The following is an 18,510-nucleotide window of genomic DNA, read 5'->3' on the forward strand; positions in this document are numbered from 1 at the left end:
ATTTGTATTTAAAATAGTCCTACCATAACGGATCAAACCTTGTGCTCCCAATAAAAGAAGGGTTATCTATACCCCCTCTAACTGTGTGTGTTGGGCAATGTAGGACAATGTCCTTATACTCCAACTCAAGATAGCGCATCACCTATACATTTAGGGTTCTAGAATGTCTTCAATTGAAGTTATTAATAAGACTCCAAAACTTACCCTTCTTCGGGTTCTCTTCTTGGTATCAAGGATCAGGATCTGGTGTCGTGAAGCCTTGAAATCAGAAATTCTGAAACAGGAGAATTATCTGGTGTTGACGGAACATGTATCTGCTCTGTTCGACAAACATTCCAGATCCGGCTAAGCAAGAGCTTTTTGTGGACTGAGTGAATTATTGCAACACAACCGTGCAGCTGGACAAGCCAACATGGTCTCATGCCCATTACCTAGCTCGACCGGGCATGTTCATAGCAGACAAACCCCAAAGGATCTGGCCCCATCCCTTCCTCTGTTTTTGTCCTGGTCCAGCCAGGTAGCTCATCTCCATACACCCTCATCATATACTACTAGGAGCTCATATAAATTAAAGCCCGGCTAGAAGGTGTTCTTTTCATTTTGGCTTAGTCCTAGTAAAGCGCATCAGAAACCAAGCTTCCTTGCCAGGTGGATCAACCAGAAGATACTCAAACAAACTCATGACATTGGAAATCATGACGTGATACTATTACACTATACTTGTACTGAGAAATCAAAGATCTAGATGCACCTCTAGATTTCTTTAGTAGCAACTTTTGACCAGAATGACCAAATCAGCCATGTGTTTTGGGGCACATGTAATGTTGTGAGGTATGGGAAGTATGGGTAACCAGTTGGTCAAATGGTATCACCTACTGCCCCATCCAGACCAAGCCTTTGATCCCTGAGTACCTTCCAAAGGAAAACATGGCCACCCAACTCTCTTTAGATACCATGGATAACAACAGCTCCTCATCCCACCCATTTTCATAGTGGCCATGATCAGTTTTCAATAGAAGTCTTCACAGACGGTGAATTGATGGTTTCGTAGGGTAACTAATTCAAACATATTCCTTCTAATTAAACATAATCCTTCCACAGAGTCTTATGACTCCAGTCATGTCTTTCTCATTCCCCAATTAGACAGCACGGAGGAAATTTAACCCTGTCATGTCTTTTGTTACATTGTTTCTTTATACTATGCCTCCCCCTTCCATGATATCATAATTAAATTTCCATTTAAACCTAATTAAATGTCTTGCTGCTCTCATTGGACCTTAACTAACGAACATTCTGGAAGCCTTGGGTATCCATTGGTAAAATCATGCATTAAATATAAATAAGATGATGACCACGCAGAGACTTGAAATCATTTCACGACTGAACGTAGAAGGCTAAGCTAAATCCAGAACACACAGAGCTATGGGTCATCATATACTCATCATTCTAATCCTGCTTATAGTCACCATGGATACGGGTAAGTAATATATGTACACGGATGCACATTATCATAGCTACATTAATTCCTAATTCCAAATGCATGTATAACAGGAAAAACATTATTACATTTTGCGTATTGTCTTTCTGTAGCGGATTTTTTACATGCTTTAGGTATATGCCACGACGCACATATTAACACATTCTTACACTCTAACACCCCGCAATAAGAAAATAAGACATTATGAAAACACCAAACAACAGCTTAATTACATTAAACATTTCGTGGTTTGGCTGCCATAGAGCTTTCACATAGAAGTGAAAGATCATATATTCTAAATTGTACCTCTGGACATGTTTACAGAAATGTAATATGATAAAAATAATATTTTATTTAGAAATGTCAGAGAATAGGATAAAAATGCATTGCATGTTTCTACGTTCTCTGGCTTCTTTTGAAATGGCACGTCGCTTGGAATGGGAATAAAACTTTTCCATTGTGGGGGCGGGGTGGGGGTGCAAAGTCTCCAAAAGATCCTGGGGCCACAGCAGATTTGATAGCAATGGAGTCCGCTTCAGGAAAACCTCTTTCATTTTTCTTTATTCCCTTTGCTTCTCTCTTCAACTTTCCCTTTATCTCTCTATTTTCTCTCCCTTCTCCTTGATCACACTTCTTATTATCTCTCCTCCTCTTTCACTTTATCTCTTCTTTCTATCTCTATGATTTTATCTCTGGCAACATATCATTGTGCACTGCATTCATTTGTATTAAAAGTCTTCTTTATCCCCAGAGTCTCTATTAGCGACTTCAGCCCTATTAACCCCCTCAGTGATGCTTTTAAAAAAAATATATATATATATATTTTTCATCTAATATCAGACTAAAAATATTTAGAAAAAATACAGTTGTAGTTTTTGACCTATAATATAATGTATTCAAGGCAGCTGCATATCAGCCATTCGTAGTTCTCACTCAGTGAGAATGGCTCAGTCTCAATCACCCAGCTGGACTCTCTGACCAATGAAAGTCTATGGAGGAACGGACTTCATTAGCGTTGCCATAAAGCATCAGCTCAGTGTGGTGTTTGAGCCGAAAAAGTCACCCAAAATATCACATGACTGACAACAATGTTACATTTTATTTATAGATGAATGAGAATAGAAATAAAATCATTATTTCCTGTTTTTTTTTCCCCAGTTACCGGAGGAATCTGGGGATGTGATAATTTCATGGGGTATTGCCGAGTTGCCTGTTTCGCACGAGAGTATTCGTTAGGTTCCAAGGACTGCGGGGAAGGATTGGTGTAAGTTTTCTAACAGAAATTCAGTAAAAAAAATCTAATTTTTGTAAAAATAGATCGGTACTTTGTGCAAGATTGTGCAGTAAGGGCAGACAGACCGGGGGGGGGGAGGTTTAAAATTCTCCAAACAGGGTCAGCTAGACTTGGACTGCCTTGTAAGGAGAATATGTGTAGAAAGAGACATGCAAGAGACAGCAGATATTGATGTTCTACAACATACATGTTTTAATTTTAGGTGGAACTTTAATTTTTATTTTGTCCGTAGTTATAATATAATATAAAAATAATGCTAATACCGTATTCGCTCGATTATAAGACGACCCTGATTATAAGACGACCCCCCAAATCTGAATATTAATTTAGGAAAAAAAGAAAAAGCCTGAATATAAGACGACCCTATAGGAAAAAAGTTTTACCAGTAAATGTTAATTCATGTAAACTATTTTTTTTAATAAAAGCTATGATTGAGAAAAATATTTTGGTTTTATTTCCTTCTATTTTCCAACCTGCCCCCCAGTTATGCACATCTGCCCCAGAAATGCCTTATACCCCCTATATGCCACTGTGCCCCATGATATGCCTTATACCCCTCTAAATGCCACTGTGCCCCATGATATGCCTTTTAACCCTATATGCCACTGTGCCCCATGATATGCCTTTTGACCCCCTATGTGCCACTCTGCCTTCAGAAATGCCTTATACCCCTATATGCCACTCTGGCATTTAGAGGGTTAAAAGGCATATTATGGGGAAGAGTGGCATCTAGGGAGGTTTAAGGCATTCAGGAGGCAGAGTGGCGTATAGAGGGTTAAAAAGACATTTCTGAAAGCAGAGTGGCATTAAGGGGGTTAAAAGGCATTTCACAGAGCACTCTGCCTCCAGAAATGCCTTATTCCCCCCATTTAACACTCCCCCGCCCCCCCCCCCCCAAACTTACCGGTGCTTCTAACTTCGCTGTCAGGCAGCGTGTAGATCCCGCACCGGTGCGGGGAACTCTGATCTCTGACAGTCGGGGAAGGTCTGCACGATGGACGCAGACAACCCCCGCTGCTAGCCACACCTCCTTCCTGCTGCAGTGGAAGTTGTCTATGCGAATGTGCCCCAGCTACACACCGGGGAGTCAGAAGTACCGGTAAGTGGGGCGGGGGGTGTGGGGTGAGACAGGAGGATCCAGGTCCCCTGCAGCTGCGGGGGATCTGGATCTTAGTCGTCTCATAGTCCTATAGTCCTATTTGAGGTCTGATTATAAGACGACCCCGATTATAAGAAGAGCAAATACGGTAATAGTAATAGATAATGATAAATTATTATGTATATAGAAAGATTTCTGCATTGGATCTGAATAAATTGCTATCTTTTCGTCCAACAGATGTTGCGTCCCAAACACTTATAAATGAGTTTTGTGAGAATATCGAAGAAAACTGGAAAAAATCTTCCAAAACCCTGCGAGATGGAATTAAAATAAGTTTCTTTAGGGAGAACGTCGTGTTCCGAACTTCTGTCATTTCCATTCTTTTAATTTTACGAAGAAAGAAACTAAAGAAGAAATAACGAAATAAATATCTCTAGGGCTGTTGTCATTAATACAGTAATTTAATAAAATTTGGGTGATAAATCAAAGATTTATATATATTTTTTTTTTCCTCTCGGATACATTTACAGGAATAGGATAAATGTATCAAACAGTTTAACCCTGCATATGCCACACACCTTGACGAATGCGACCCAAATGCCCGCGTCTTGGTGGGTATAAGCAGTGACATTTCAGTCTGGATCTGGTTCCATATTCAACACCGCTGTGATTATACTGCATATAAGACTCCCAGTTTTTTTTGCTACCATTATGTTATGGTTGATATCCCTGCTTGAATGCAGGTGACTCAGTTTAGTGTATCTTTAAATAATAACAAGTCAAGGTTTCTATGAGGGCCGGTATTAGAGGTGGTAACGTTGGGGGGCGCCCACGAGCAAAGTCACCAGGACCGACCACTGACAGCAAACTGACCACTGACGGCACAGATCGGGTGCTGCAATGTGTGGCCACTTTCAGTATATGCCGGCCACACGCTATGTGAGCATACTCACCCGTCGGCGGCACTTATCAGGCGGCTGCTGGCCTTAAAGTGCCAGGACTGCCTCGTCATCGCCGGTCCGACCCTGCAGGGTTTATATACTTTCTTTTCACCTGGTTGGTTTACGTGCATCTCAGGCGTACCGCAGGTAAGACCGTCAGACGACTGAAATACAACGGTCTGACTCGTTCATTTACCGGAGGGTCAGCTTAATGTAACCGGGGAATAATAGAATCAAGTTGGGAGAAGCTTATACTCGTAGCTTTCTAAGTAAATTTGATCTTGTCACAAATGACGATTTAAATATCATTTAATAACGAATGAAGTCACCTGTATTCAAGCAGGGACATCAGCTGGTGAGAAACGTGCCACCTGGGAATCTCAGATACTATTAAAGCAGAGTGGAATACAATATGCGTGTGATGGGCGTAATGTTACGCCGACTATAAGACAAGATCTGAGACGGAATAAAGTTTAAGGCTTTTACTGGCGAGAAAGATCCTGATTGGCCGTCAGATTCCATGTTTATACACACAGCAGCATCTAGTGGTCATTTCTGACAATGTGGAAACCTTTTAAGAAGCTTCTTTCCTGTTGCCATGGACACCCATCAGCGGACTTTTATTGTGTCACATTACATAATATGTTACACCTCCCACATATCCCTGTTTTGGAGGAACAGTCCCTCTTTGGTCCCCCAAAAAACTCAATCCCTTCCCTGATGCCCCTCTTTTCTAGGAGGTCAGAATGTTTGCTGGGTATGAGGGTATCGCTGGGTTCTACGGCCCTAAAGGCCCCGATAATTTGTATAGAAACAGCAGGAAACGGGTAAATAGTAAACAGTGTAAAAAAAACCCCTTTATTATTCTTCTGAAAGCTGCGCCCCCTTGCCATACCTCTAATCACACCCCATAAATTGTGCCCCCAGTTGGCCACTTGAAATGTTTGGAGATATGATGTAAGGGTAGTGGGATGACATAATTTCTCACGCTGTAGACTTAACATGGGTGGTTATGTTTTGCCCATCAAATGCCCTTTCAAGCCCCCTCGTTGTGCGCACAGATTCCGGTTAAACGACTGCTGACCAGTCCAGGCATAAGCTCAGTTCATGGGAACTGCCCTGAAAAATCCAGGACCGTTGGCACGTATGACACCCTGCTTGCATGAACTATTAGCTATAAAAATATGGTTGGGGCATTCCTAGGGAGGGTCTGACAATAGCAGACTTAAAACGGGAGTCTCCTCCAACATAATGCGTTCTTAGCACCATAGCAACAAACTTACATCTGACGCGGCTTGACCCAATCAACAAACTGTATGTTTGTTGCTATGGTGACAAGACCACGTTTTCAAAATGTTCAGGAGACTCCCACCTTTCAAACATAAACCTTTACGTCTGTTATTGTATAAAACCATGTCTTCCACTGGTTGCTATGGTAATAAGACCAGGCGTCAAGCTGTCCTCAATAATCCCTCCAATGTTGTGCTCAGAACTGACAGCCCACAGGAAAAGGCGTGGCTACATAAAACGCACGTGTTGAGCCCGGCGCTCTCATTGGCCAGCTACGCACTGTTGCCCCGCTTCCCAGCCTACGACTGCTTTCTCCGTGCGCCACTGCGCATGCGCTTCATCCCTGCAGCGCGCCACACATCCGGCGCCAAACCATCTCGCGCCACTGAAGTCTCGGTGTACCGAACGCTGAACACGCGGCCCCGGCCGCCATGGACGAGCTGTACCTGGAGAACATCGACGAACTGGTCACGGACCAGAATAAGATAGTGAGTTACAGAGGGGCCGCGACCGACACTCGACCTCAGTAGGGTTACCCCCCCCCCCCCAAAAAAAAAAACACAAAACAACTGACTGGAGGGGAGGGTGAGGCTGGAGCTGTGTATGCTGACCCCCTGGCAAAGCATTATGGGTAAACAGTGGTCCTTTCATTGCTAGACAGTTCGCTTTCCCTGGCAATCAGAGGGTATTTTTTAAAAAAAACACACGAAACACAATTGTTTGGGATACAGCAGCTCCCCTCGGCGCTCATGGAGTTAATAAAATATATGCACTCCCTTTATCTGCATGCTAACCCCTTGCACCTGGAAATTACCCTCTGATACCCAAATGGTTAATGAAATGCAATACGCGTTCTTACGGTGACCTGGGAACTCACGGCAGCTCCATCCCTATTCTGGGATTCAAAGGGTTAATAACATCAGGTGCGTCTCCTCGTACCTTATTGTATATTGTACAGCGCTGTGGAATATGATGGTGCTATATCAAAGAATACATGATGTTGTTCTGCTGTGTGTCTGTATGTTGCCGTTATTTACCCCGTTTGATTTATAAAGCCGGTTCCTGACGTTTCTATACACATTATCGGGGCTTTTAGGGCTGTAGAACCCTGCGATCCCCTCATACCCAGCAAACATTCTGAGCCCCTAGAAAAGAGGTGCATCAGGGGAGGAAAAAGTGCCTCGTGTGTACTGTTGACTCTCAAGCTATGGGTGGGATACAGTTTTCTGACCGTTTCTATCTCTTCTGTCTTTTTAAGGTGACTTACAAATGGCTGAGTCTCACTCTGGGCGTTCACGTCAATCAAGCTAAACAGTGAGTATTCCGAAGCGATATAAATGGCGGCTCCACGGAGTTCCTTTACTGCCGTCTGTAAGAAAACATCTGTCGCGCAGCTTAATATTGTGACGTTTCGTGTTGATGATGTAGGGAGTGCTAACGCATCACTCCCATCACACCTACTCAACGTACGAAAGCTCCTCTACATGATACTTTCAACTGATCTTTTTTGTGTGCTTTATTTTTTTTTTTACTTGAACTGCCGTCTCTTCACACAGTTTCTTCTAGGGCAGGTGTTATAAGTACCCACAACCACTCAAAAGTCTGGGGGTTTTAAATGATGGGTGCGTATGCCACTGTACACGCAAACACATACACGTGTGTGTATATATATAGATATAGATAGATATATACACGCATTACTGTTCACAAGTTTGCAGTCACTCAGCTGTTTTCATGGAAAACAAGAACATTTCTGGCTGTAACATAATTACAAAAGGGTTTTCTAACCATCAGTTATCCTTTTAAACTTAAACTTGGATCTGCGAACACAACGTGCCATTGGAACGCAGGAATGATGGGAGTGATAAAGGGCCATTGGAACGCAGGAGTGATGGGAGTGATAAAGGGCCATTGGAACACAGGAGTGATAAAGGGCCATTGGAACACAGGAGTGATGGGAGTGATAAAGGGCCATTGGGACACAGGAGTGACAGGAGTGATAAAGGGCCATTGGAACACAGGAGTGACGGGAGTGATAGTCTCTGATTAAAAATCAAGTTTCCAGCTACAATAGTAATTTACAGCATTAACCCCGTCTGCGCTGGATTTCTGATACGTTTCATGTTGTTGTAATGGACAAACCACAGGCTGTACTTTTAGTCTTATGCACTTATTCTTTATGACGATGACTCGCATCTGAACTGTTCGTCTTCCTTTAATGCGCTCCCGTTTTGTCCCTGCGTAGGATGCTGTACGATTATGTCGCACGGAAGCGGAAGGAGAATCAAAGCGCTCAGGTACACGTAACGTACCTGCTAACAGGGAAGAGTATTCAGAATGGATACCCTGTGAGTATATGTTATATAATATGACGTTGCGCTGTACTTTATATAAGTATCCTTTATTTACCGCCAACCAATGACACGGCGCTGTACAGTGACATATATACATTAATACATACAGACATAACCGAAGCGGAGGACCCTGCCCCTGAGCTGCCATCTAGCCTTATGGTACCTTTACGCCACGATGGTCCACGCTCGTGAGCTTACAATCTAAAGGAAGAAAAGTCATATAATATGTGATTATCGTCCTGTACAATAGTACGGAGCCTCTGTAAATGCTATAATGTCCTATAATCACTATCTCCAGCAGCTGCACTGGGCACATAGTTTGTTCCATTTGATTATTATGTTTTATATATTGTAGATAGGTGTGTTAATTTGTCTTAAATGAGTAGCATCTTCTTCAAACTCGGTATATTACTTCCGTGGAGGGTTAGTGTGAGGAAGGAAGACGAGGCAAATGCTAGAGAAAGTCATGCAGATCTATTGCGTCGTAATAAAAGTTCCTTCCATTCTGGAAACAAAATTCCCAATCTTTGTTTTTATGTCCAAATGCAGCAAAAGAAAAAGTAACCTGATTAAAGGGACAACTTAGTGCCCAACAATCTAGAAGTACTTTTAATATACGTTCTTTAACCTAGAAGAAGCTAAAGCGCTGCCGCATAACACCCCCGGTGTCAGTGTTTTGGCTACTTGGAGTCGATGAGAGCGCTTTCTGTGGGGTCTCTTTACACCCCCCAGGTGCTCTTGCATGCGGTGATTGGCCAAGAGTTTGATTTGAAAGCAAATAGATTGGGGATCAGGAAACCGAGGCATTTCATCTACAACAAATCATCGGTTGTGGTGCATGCGGCAGCTGAAGCGAACTTTTAACATGAAGCTATTGATCCCGGAGGAAGATAGTCAGGAAGGTACCGATACCTTTTAACGGACCAACAATTTTGAAAGCCAGTCTGCTAAATGACATCACTAATTCTCCAGACATCTGTCTAAACGTAACAATGACACCGCTGTTTATACAAATCCTCTATTGAGTATAATATTCGTCCTCATATTCATAGAACACATGTATGTGCGATAGAACACATGTATGTGCGATACACCGCACGCTTCTCACTGTGTGTAATGTGCTTTCTCTTTCAGTACCACAAGGTGGCAGTAGTGAGGGAGGACAAACTGGAAGGTAAGGCAAAGGTACCAAAAACTAGATGCCAACCGGTCTTTATATATAATTTTTTTGTGTGTGTCTGTACCAAAATGACCATATCCTTGAAAATTGATTTTGCTGCTGCTGAATCCACCCTTTAAAGCGTCTCCATGCATCGCCAAATCCTAAGTTTAATAGATCTGTGCGCCGAATAAACGGGTTTACAGACTAAAACAAGCGAATTAGAAGCACCATATATGTATCTGATTGGAGTAACTTTGTATCGTAGCCACCAAAGTCTTTTGAGTCCATGGGTAAGAGTCTTGCTCTGATCACATACATAATGCTGAATCATAACCTGAATTCATTGTGTGAACGTAAACCCTCTCTGTATATTTATACAAATCAACAATATTTCTTGTCACGCGGACGCCTAAATATGCCCCTTGGCTGAAGGGTTACCCACTTCTCCGTTGATAATAATGGCATGTTCTGTTTCAACAATCTATTCAGTTTTGCTGTAAATTGGCAATTCTTTCATTAGGATGTCAGGTGCGTGTAATATATTTCATTATGTAAGAAAAGTAATGGCAGCGAATCTTCCTTTTGTACATTAAAATAAAGTAATGTAAGAAAGGTCTTATTTGTATTTTTTCACCAGTTTTTTTTCTTCTTTTGTACACTGAGAGAATGTATATATATTTTTATTTTTTTATTAAGTAAATGCATGGTAATTTGTATCTTCTTCTCGCCTTGTTTCCCGCAGCTGCCAAAGCGAAGCTTGCCGTGGTCGCCAACGTCCACGTCTACAGCATCCAGAAAGCCGCCTTGAAAGACAGCGCTCCGCTCTTCAACACCGATTATGATATCTTCAAGAACAACCTCGAGGACTGTAACAAGTAAGTGCGCACAGAAAACTCGCTGGCGCTTTAGAGGGAAGGTCTCGATCTCCTTTTAACGCGTTTTATTGTGTTAAGGGGCCATTATTAAAACAATATATATAGTGTTAAACCATGTGCGGTGCTCCTGTTGAACCTTTTCGAGACCTTTGTCCGTCTACATCTCAGCGTAGCATGATCTCGTATTTGGGAGAACATGAAAACGAACACGAATGATGAGTTTTCATTGTATAAACCGAATAAACTAATGTGTCGCGGGACAACATACATGAAGAATACACCTTGCTGCCTTGAGCTAAAGGTAAAAATCTCTAATGGGACAGAGAGGGGTATTCTCTAAACCCCTACATACTTATTATCCCCTAATAGGGACTGCATGGGGGGGGCGGCGGCAGCATTTGTAACGGTTTCAATCTCCTAGGTTTAGTGCCATTCGGTGCCCGCAGGCTGTGCCAAGGACCCCAGAACAGATGTCACAGAGCCAGCCGGTTGAACAATCGCCAGCCATCAATGGGCATCTCTCTCAACCGGCAGGGAAGTCCGGCAGCCAGCCTCCCAAGGGCATCATGGGCATGTTCACCCGGCCGCCTTCCAAAACGCAGCAAGCCGATAAAGAAACGAAGCCGGAGAGCAAGGAGCCTGAAGTAGGTCAATTTTATTACTTCTCCCTGTGTTACGCTTACTGTCTGCGTGCTGGAGTAATAACACGACCCGATTATATTTTCTACATGGCACCGTTTCCTACAATATACTTTAAAAAAAAGTGAACAGGTTGGACAGTGTGTTGTCTTCCCGTAAAATTACAGGCCGCGAGGTTCCTGCTGCCTAGCGTTTAGCATGTATGATAACCATATAAGTAATTCTGGCATATGGTTATCCGCTATGTAAAATGTGAATTTATTAGATGATACAGAAATTAAAAGCACAGATGGGGGGGGGGGGGGAATCACTAGGGATGCAAGCTTTAATTATATATGAATTACAGGAATAGTACAATTTCTGTAAAAATGAATAGCATGTTGATTTTGTTCATAGTTTACACCTTGGCATTTCAGACGGACTACGATGTCGTGGGTTTCTTCTGTCGTTCGATGCGCATAAATCCGCCATTTAGTTATGAAATGCACGTTTTCTTGATCGTGTTTATTTGGTGGGTCGGGAACGTGCGTCCGTTTCAGAGCCGTGTTTAAAACATTAGGTAGCGGATATCTTCCAGGTATTCTTCTAGATGTTAACGTTTTTATTGTAATGTTCTAAAGATTTTCATTGATGGGCTTTAAAGAGAGAGAGTATATTTCTCTCTTGGGTTTGACCAAAAGACGCTTGAATAGCAGTTAACAAAAAAACGATACTCTGTCTACGGCGACACTAACGTTTCGAGACCAGTTAACGTAAACGGAGTGTTAAAAGAAAAAAGATAATCCGTTCCTTATTTTCCTTCTCTCTCGCTAGCCTTCTGCCGGAAGCAACAAGCCACCTGCCAAGGCCGGCGCTATGAATAACTTCTTTGGAAAGGCTTCATTGAGTGAGTAATATAATAATTGCCAGGATCTTTATCAGGAATGGCGGATCTAGTCGCCCGCTTTTCCTGATCATACGCAGTCCTTGGTCTCGTCTTGGTTTATGACCTACGAGTGACCCCCCCCCCCTCGAGTCCATCAAAGCGCTCTGCCATTTATTTGTAGACAAAATCAAAGAAACCTCTTCCACGAACGAATCTGTCAAGCAGGAGGAGAAACCATCTCAGTCGGTAGCCCCTACCGCCGCCGCACCACCCCCAGAGAAGCCCGCCAAGAAAAGCGAGGCCGCCAAAGCTCCGGCAAAAGAGAAGAAAAGGTATCGAATTAAGACTGTTTCTGTACCATGTAACCGTGTTCTATACACCTGAGCTGTTAATGCCGCTCGGAGATCTCGGACTCGGCGCCAGCTTCATATCCCTCCTTGTGCAGCAGGTTGAAGCGAGCGGAAATCTCGGATAGCGACGAAGAAGCCGAGAAACTCGTGAAAAAGAGGAGACGGATCAAGCAGCCCACGCGTGACAGCAGCGACGAGGAGGGTAAGTGCCGTGAAACTGCCCCTCGACACGCGTTTCCTGGCTGTACCTGCTAAACGTAAATGGAGGGATTTCTGGTGCTTTCGGCTATTATAGGTCTCTATTAGCGTCCATTTACCCTTGGGGAGTTCTGCTCCTCGTGGCCCAGAGCTGTAGGGGGGGAAGCCGTCTTAAGCCGCGAGAATGCCAGGTGGGATCGTCTGCTGCCCCTTTTCTACACCGTTCTGATGGTTTTAACCCTTTGCGCTTCAGAATTGAGTAATTAGTTATTCATTCATGGGTTGCTTATCCACTCCCTTCAAATCTATAGAGTTGCTGCGATCCCTACTAAAAATTAAGGGGAAATTATTATTTTTATTTTTTATTGCATCTTTTCGATTGACATATATATGTGTGTGTGTGTGTGTATGTATATATATATATATATATATATATATATATATATATATATATATATATATATATATATATATACTTATTATATTGTGTATATGTGTGTATGTATATATATATATATATATATATATATATATATATATATATATATATATATATATATATATATATATATATATATATATATACTTATTATATATATATTTTTAGGCATTTTACATAAATATTTGGATTATTCTTCAATAAAAAGAAAAATGTGCTGGCACGTAAAGGGGTTAAGTCTTTTAGTAAACGGCGAACGTATTGTATTTTCTTGCCCCCCGCGGTGTAAGTCCACGTTGCGCCGGCGGCCCTGGGCTTTCACTCCCACGCACTGTTTACGCCGTCCTTTCGTTCGCTCCGCTGTAATCTCCCGCCGAGCCGGCTGCCAAAACAAAGCCACTCGCGCCGTCGGGAGCTAATTGGCCACTTGTGTTTGTCGCCCGGCATTTTCCACGTCAGGACACCGCGTAGAGTTTGCCGTGCCAGCTGTTGGTGGCGCGTAGCAGACTTCACAGCGCTCTCCCCTCCTTTGATGCCGTGTTTGTTTTTGTCACTGTCCCGCGGCGCGTGGGGATTTAATCTCGGCTCGCTCATTAATGATTGCTGGCGGCTGCTGCTTCGATGTCCCTTTACACTGGAGGGTTTAAAGAGCCCCCCCTGCACAGCTAGCGTCCGTCGGGGGTCCGAGAAGCTCTCATTTGGTCTCCGAGCCCTCGCCTCTCAGGCTGGTCTTTATTTCATCGTGTCACTTCTTGCTAAGCTGGAAAAGGTCACTGCTTTAAAGCCGGTCAGAGGTCGTCTGCTTGGAGAGCCGCAGAGGCTTGAATAATATCGCAGGCGAAATTGTACGTTTTCTTTACGTCGTCCTCTCGCTTCGGTTGGCATGTCCGTGTCTCCACTCCACTCCTCTTTTCTTTGCATGCCCGAGGCGCGCATGTTACGCATTTCACCTTTTTATCCGGTTATTCTCTTGACTCTGCAGAAATACCAGATTTACACCCCTCTCTTTTCACCTATGCGAGCAGAAAGGATAGTTCTGTATTCTATAGGCTCCCCTGGCGCAAGCGACAAAGCCGTATGGGACTTTCTTACCCCGACTGTATAAATACCCTCTGGTGGTTTATGCAAATCTGGAATTTTTTTGTGAAAAAACCATCATTTTAAGCACTTTAGCCCATGGCATAGTTAGAAAACATAAACTACTACTGGGGGGGGCTTTTTGGTTTACCATATGGTGCGAGAGCTTTGCATGTTGAACTGCTAGCCCCACAATTTAAAAAGGGACACGCGTGTTAACGTCATTGAAATGTATCAATCTGGGAGATGGGCTGACACTTGTTAATAACAGTAAATGGGTTATTTTTGTCACCTTAGCAAATGCCCTGAAAAATACCCCTCGTCTTATAATCGGGGTCGTCTTTTATAATCAGACCTCAACTAGGTCTGACTATGTGACTAAGATCCAGATCCCCCGCAGTGATGCAGGGAACCGGGTCCTCCTGTCTCTGCCCCCCCCCCCCCAACTTACCGGTACTTCTGAGTCCCCGGTGCTTAGTCCGGGCAGCGTGTAGAGCTGTACACGATTCGCGTAGACAACTTCCGCTGCAGCCGGGAGGAGGTGTGGTTAGCAGCAGGGGTTGTCTGTGTCTATCGTGCAGACCTTCCCCGGCTGTCAGAAGCACCGGTAAGTTTGGAGGAGGGGGAGGGAGTGTTAAATGGGGGTTATAAGGCATTTCTGGGGCAGGTGGCAAGCCAGAGGGCAGATGTGCATAACGGGGGGGGGGGGGGCAGGTTGGGGGAAATAAAAACAAAATATTTTTCTCAATCATAGCTTTTATTTAACAAAAAATAGTTCACATAGTTTACATGAATTAACATTTACTGGTAAAACTTTTTTCCTATAGGGTCATCTTATATTCAGGCTTTTTCTTTTTTTCATAAATTAATATTCAGATTTTGGGGGGTCCTCTTATAATCGAGCAAATACTGTATGTTGTCCCTTTATAATTGTAACCCGTACACCATCTCTTCTCTAGGTGCGCCACCATCTCGGCCGGTGAAGACCCCATCTCCTCCGCCGGAGCCGGTTCAGAAGAGCGAGGCGGAATCCCAGTCACAGGTATGGGCCGTGGACCAAATTCACGGGATTATTCCTCGTCCTGCATCAGACTCTCATTCTGATTGGCTGTCTGGTTCAGCCAATTGTGAAAAGGCTTTGGAAAAAATGGCGGGCGCCATCCCTATCAGTCTTATAATCGCTGGTCTGGGAAGGAGTCTCTGGTTGGAAGGGGTGATCGTTTATTAACATCTTACAAACCGCTGAATTTTATTTATTTTTTAGTGGCCATGTTTTTTTTCCGGCTGCTTTATTGACGTAAGCCTCTGTTTTTCCGTGACACGCCAGGACTCAACGTGTAAAGACAGACAAGCAAACGTTCTTTTCACAGCAATAAATAACATTTGTTCTACTTTTGTGAGTCAAACACCAAGATTTATCTTCTATTTTTTTTTTTTTTTTTTTTTTTTTTTTTTTAGTTTTTATTTTTTTTGCATGATGGATTTCGCTCAAACATAAACTATTTAAAAACCCATGGTAGTTTTTAGAATGTTCTCTGACTAATCTGTTGATAAATATAATGTTTATTGGGAAATCCTGGGGATCTTCAGCTTTTTCTTCGGTGCGTTTTTGGTACAAACTTAGAGATAACATTTTATCTTTTTATATTTCCATTTTATGTTTGTAGCCTTTCTGACCGGTAATCGGTGTTTGGCATTAAGAGGGATAATTATTTGCCATTCTTCAAGGCAGACTACCATCGGTGTATTTTTTTTATTTTTTATTATTATTTTAAACATTTTGTAATATTAACCCCTTCATTCCCCTATAGAAGTACCGGGACGTCCAAAAAACGCCCACAAAGAAACCCCTATGGACGTCCCGGTACGTCCAGCCCTTCGTGCAGCGTCAGGGACACATCCCTGCCGCTGCACGGGAGACCAGGCTGTCGTTTGACAGCCTGGACTCCCCACTGACAGCAGAAGTCGGCATCGCCGGCTTTCTGCTGCCCGATCTCCCGTAACAGCTTCCGGCATGAAAGCCGGTAAGCTGTTACAGTTGAAAGTGCCTGATCGCGCGGTTGCAAACGCGCGATCGGGCATTCCCTTCCGGGTTGCGTCACTGCTGACGTAACCCGAAAGGTCATAAGAGGACAGGATATCCCCTGCGGGGATATCCTGCCCTCCGATGAGGCACAGAGATGCTGCGATCTCTATGCAGGTCTGTGAGGACCTGCATAGAGATCAGTGTGATCGGTGCAGGGGGATCGCGGGGAGGGGAGTGAGAAACCATCTCTCTCACTCCCCCTCCCGTCCTGTAACACAAAAGCTGAAAAAAAAAAAAAAAAGTTAATTTATTAAAAAAATATTAAATAAATCATTAAAATTTATAATGTGAGCTGTGATGTCATTGTGACATCACTGGCATGTTCAGGAGGTCCCTAGGAGGACCTCTAACCATTTCTGTGTAAAAATAATATTAAAAAAATTTAAAAAAATTATTAAAAAACCTTACTTCCCATTGCCCTAGCATAACATCTAGCCAGTATAACCCTCCTGCCCCTGTTCACAACCCCCAAACCCGTTAAGCCATAGGCATACAAATTATACAAAATTGTACACCTTATAGTATGCTCCCTGGTGCTGGGGAAAAAAAAGGCTCCAAGCTATGGTGATGATCGCAATAATTGTGAATGTTTTTCCCTGATTTTCTTTATATTCACATATATAATATAATATATATACACACACGAGTCTAATAGTCCTCCGCTTACACAATAATCCACAAGCCCGGGTGCCATTGAGCCAATTTACAAATGTCCAAGAAATTAAATGAATTTACGGGGGGAAAAAATCTTTATTACATTGACGTCTACATTGGGTGTGCAATATTTACATATCGTCTGATGATTAGGATCTCCTGAGTGGTTTATATAAATATTTTGATGTATTTTGTTTTTTTTTAATATATTTTTTGTAGCTTAAATTTTTTTTTTACCCGTTGCTATGGTTACGACGCGTTACGCAGCAATATGTTTTAGTCCGTGTGATCTGATGTGGGTTAAACATTTCTTGTGGTGTGTGTGGATTTCACAGGTGTTTTTTTTTTTTTTTTTTTTTTGTTGTTTTTTTTATTAATTTAATAACCTTGAACATAATAAATTTATCTTGATAAAAGGTTAGAGCCCAAAAGTTGATGAAATAAAGGTTGAGTCCCGTGAGTGTTTAACTTCTTGGACTTTTTAATATATATCATAATATTTAGGGTTTTTTTTATTATATATTTTTCTAATTATCCGATTTTCTTTTCTGGCTGCAGTCTGGAGGAAAAAGGAGGAAGCGGAAGCGCGTTCTGAAATCCAGGACGTTTGTGGATGACGAGGGTTGTATGGGTAAGGCGTTTATAGCAGCAGGGGTGGGTACGTTAGATTGGGGGGGTTGATTGCGGTTGAGATGAGACGTGTTTGCGTTCCTTGTTCCGCAGTCACGGAGAAAGCGTATGCGAGCGAGTCCTGTACGGACAGCGGCGAGGACTTCTCCACCGCCTCCAAACCGGCGGCGGCTCCGAGGCAACCCAGCGCGGCGGCCGTAAAGCAAGAAGCAAAAGCCGAGACCAAATCGTCGAAAAAGACGTCTGCGGCCAGCAAAGGCACCAAGCAAGCCTCCATTATGGGCTTCTTCCAGAAAAAGTGAATCGCTGGCCCAAAAAAACCACTTATTTGTAGAAACATCTTTGGGGTCGCCATAACAACCGAATGGATTTTTGTGGCCCTCATGGGGCAGTTTGGCTATTGAAGGTAATTCGGGGTGGCCTGCGTTATCGGAACCTTGCTATCCGAGCCTGGTCGGCACGCGCATGTTCTGGCCGCTTTCGATATCCAGCCTGTATATTTATTACAAAATCAACCTTAAATGAAGCGGTCGGAAGGATGGCGACCGGGTGGGCGATTCTCTGCTCACATACACGCATCTGATTATCACTGACCTATCGCAAGGGGTTCAGTAATAAACATACATCCAATATAGTACTAAACGCATAAGTAATGTGTTACATAAGCTCTGAATATCAGCGGAAGTCGCACGATAGCATATTTGTTTCTATTTTTGTAAGTCGTCTTTTTCATATTTGTTAAACTCGGGTTTTTTGTTTTTTACATTTTCCTCCCCATACAAGCCACCACGTGGCTATTAAATCATTTAACTCTTTAAATTGAGAGGAATTCACTTCTTGGCTGCAGTTGTAGCCGTGCTGCGCTCTCATCTACTAACTAGAGCTGGATGAGACGGCGTGAGCATGAGACGGTTGCTACAATCCAAGGTTTGGGGGGGGGGGGGGTGTTTGGTTTATTGTCGGCTGCTTGTGTTTGGGTCTTTGAGCCGGGGGGGGGGGGCGGCCTACTACTGGTCTCTTTGGACCTCAGGGCAGCCATTCTTCCCTCTCTGATTTTACCGTTCCGTCCCATCGCCCGTT

General features: G+C 43.1%; 1 protein-coding gene across 1 annotated transcript; it reads left to right on the forward strand.

Moving 5' to 3' along the window:
* Positions 1-6,532: 6,532 nt before the first annotated feature.
* LOC149281195 (DNA polymerase delta subunit 3-like) lies at positions 6,533-17,732 on the forward strand. The gene is made up of 12 exons (XM_089499545.1): positions 6,533-6,589; positions 7,360-7,415; positions 8,347-8,449; positions 9,590-9,629; positions 10,360-10,492; positions 10,914-11,136; positions 11,945-12,017; positions 12,178-12,328; positions 12,445-12,548; positions 15,020-15,102; positions 17,359-17,431; positions 17,524-17,732. Exons 1-12 carry the CDS (start codon positions 6,533-6,535, stop codon positions 17,730-17,732), a joined length of 1,305 nt encoding a protein of 434 aa, XP_089355671.1.
* Positions 17,733-18,510: the final 778 nt, after the last annotated feature.

The sequence above is a fragment of the Sceloporus occidentalis genome, unplaced genomic scaffold (genome assembly GCF_023333645.1).
Source record: "Sceloporus occidentalis isolate IW3139 unplaced genomic scaffold, rSceOcc1.0.p SCAF_137, whole genome shotgun sequence".
In the NCBI taxonomy this organism is placed as follows: Eukaryota; Metazoa; Chordata; class Lepidosauria; order Squamata; family Phrynosomatidae; genus Sceloporus; species Sceloporus occidentalis.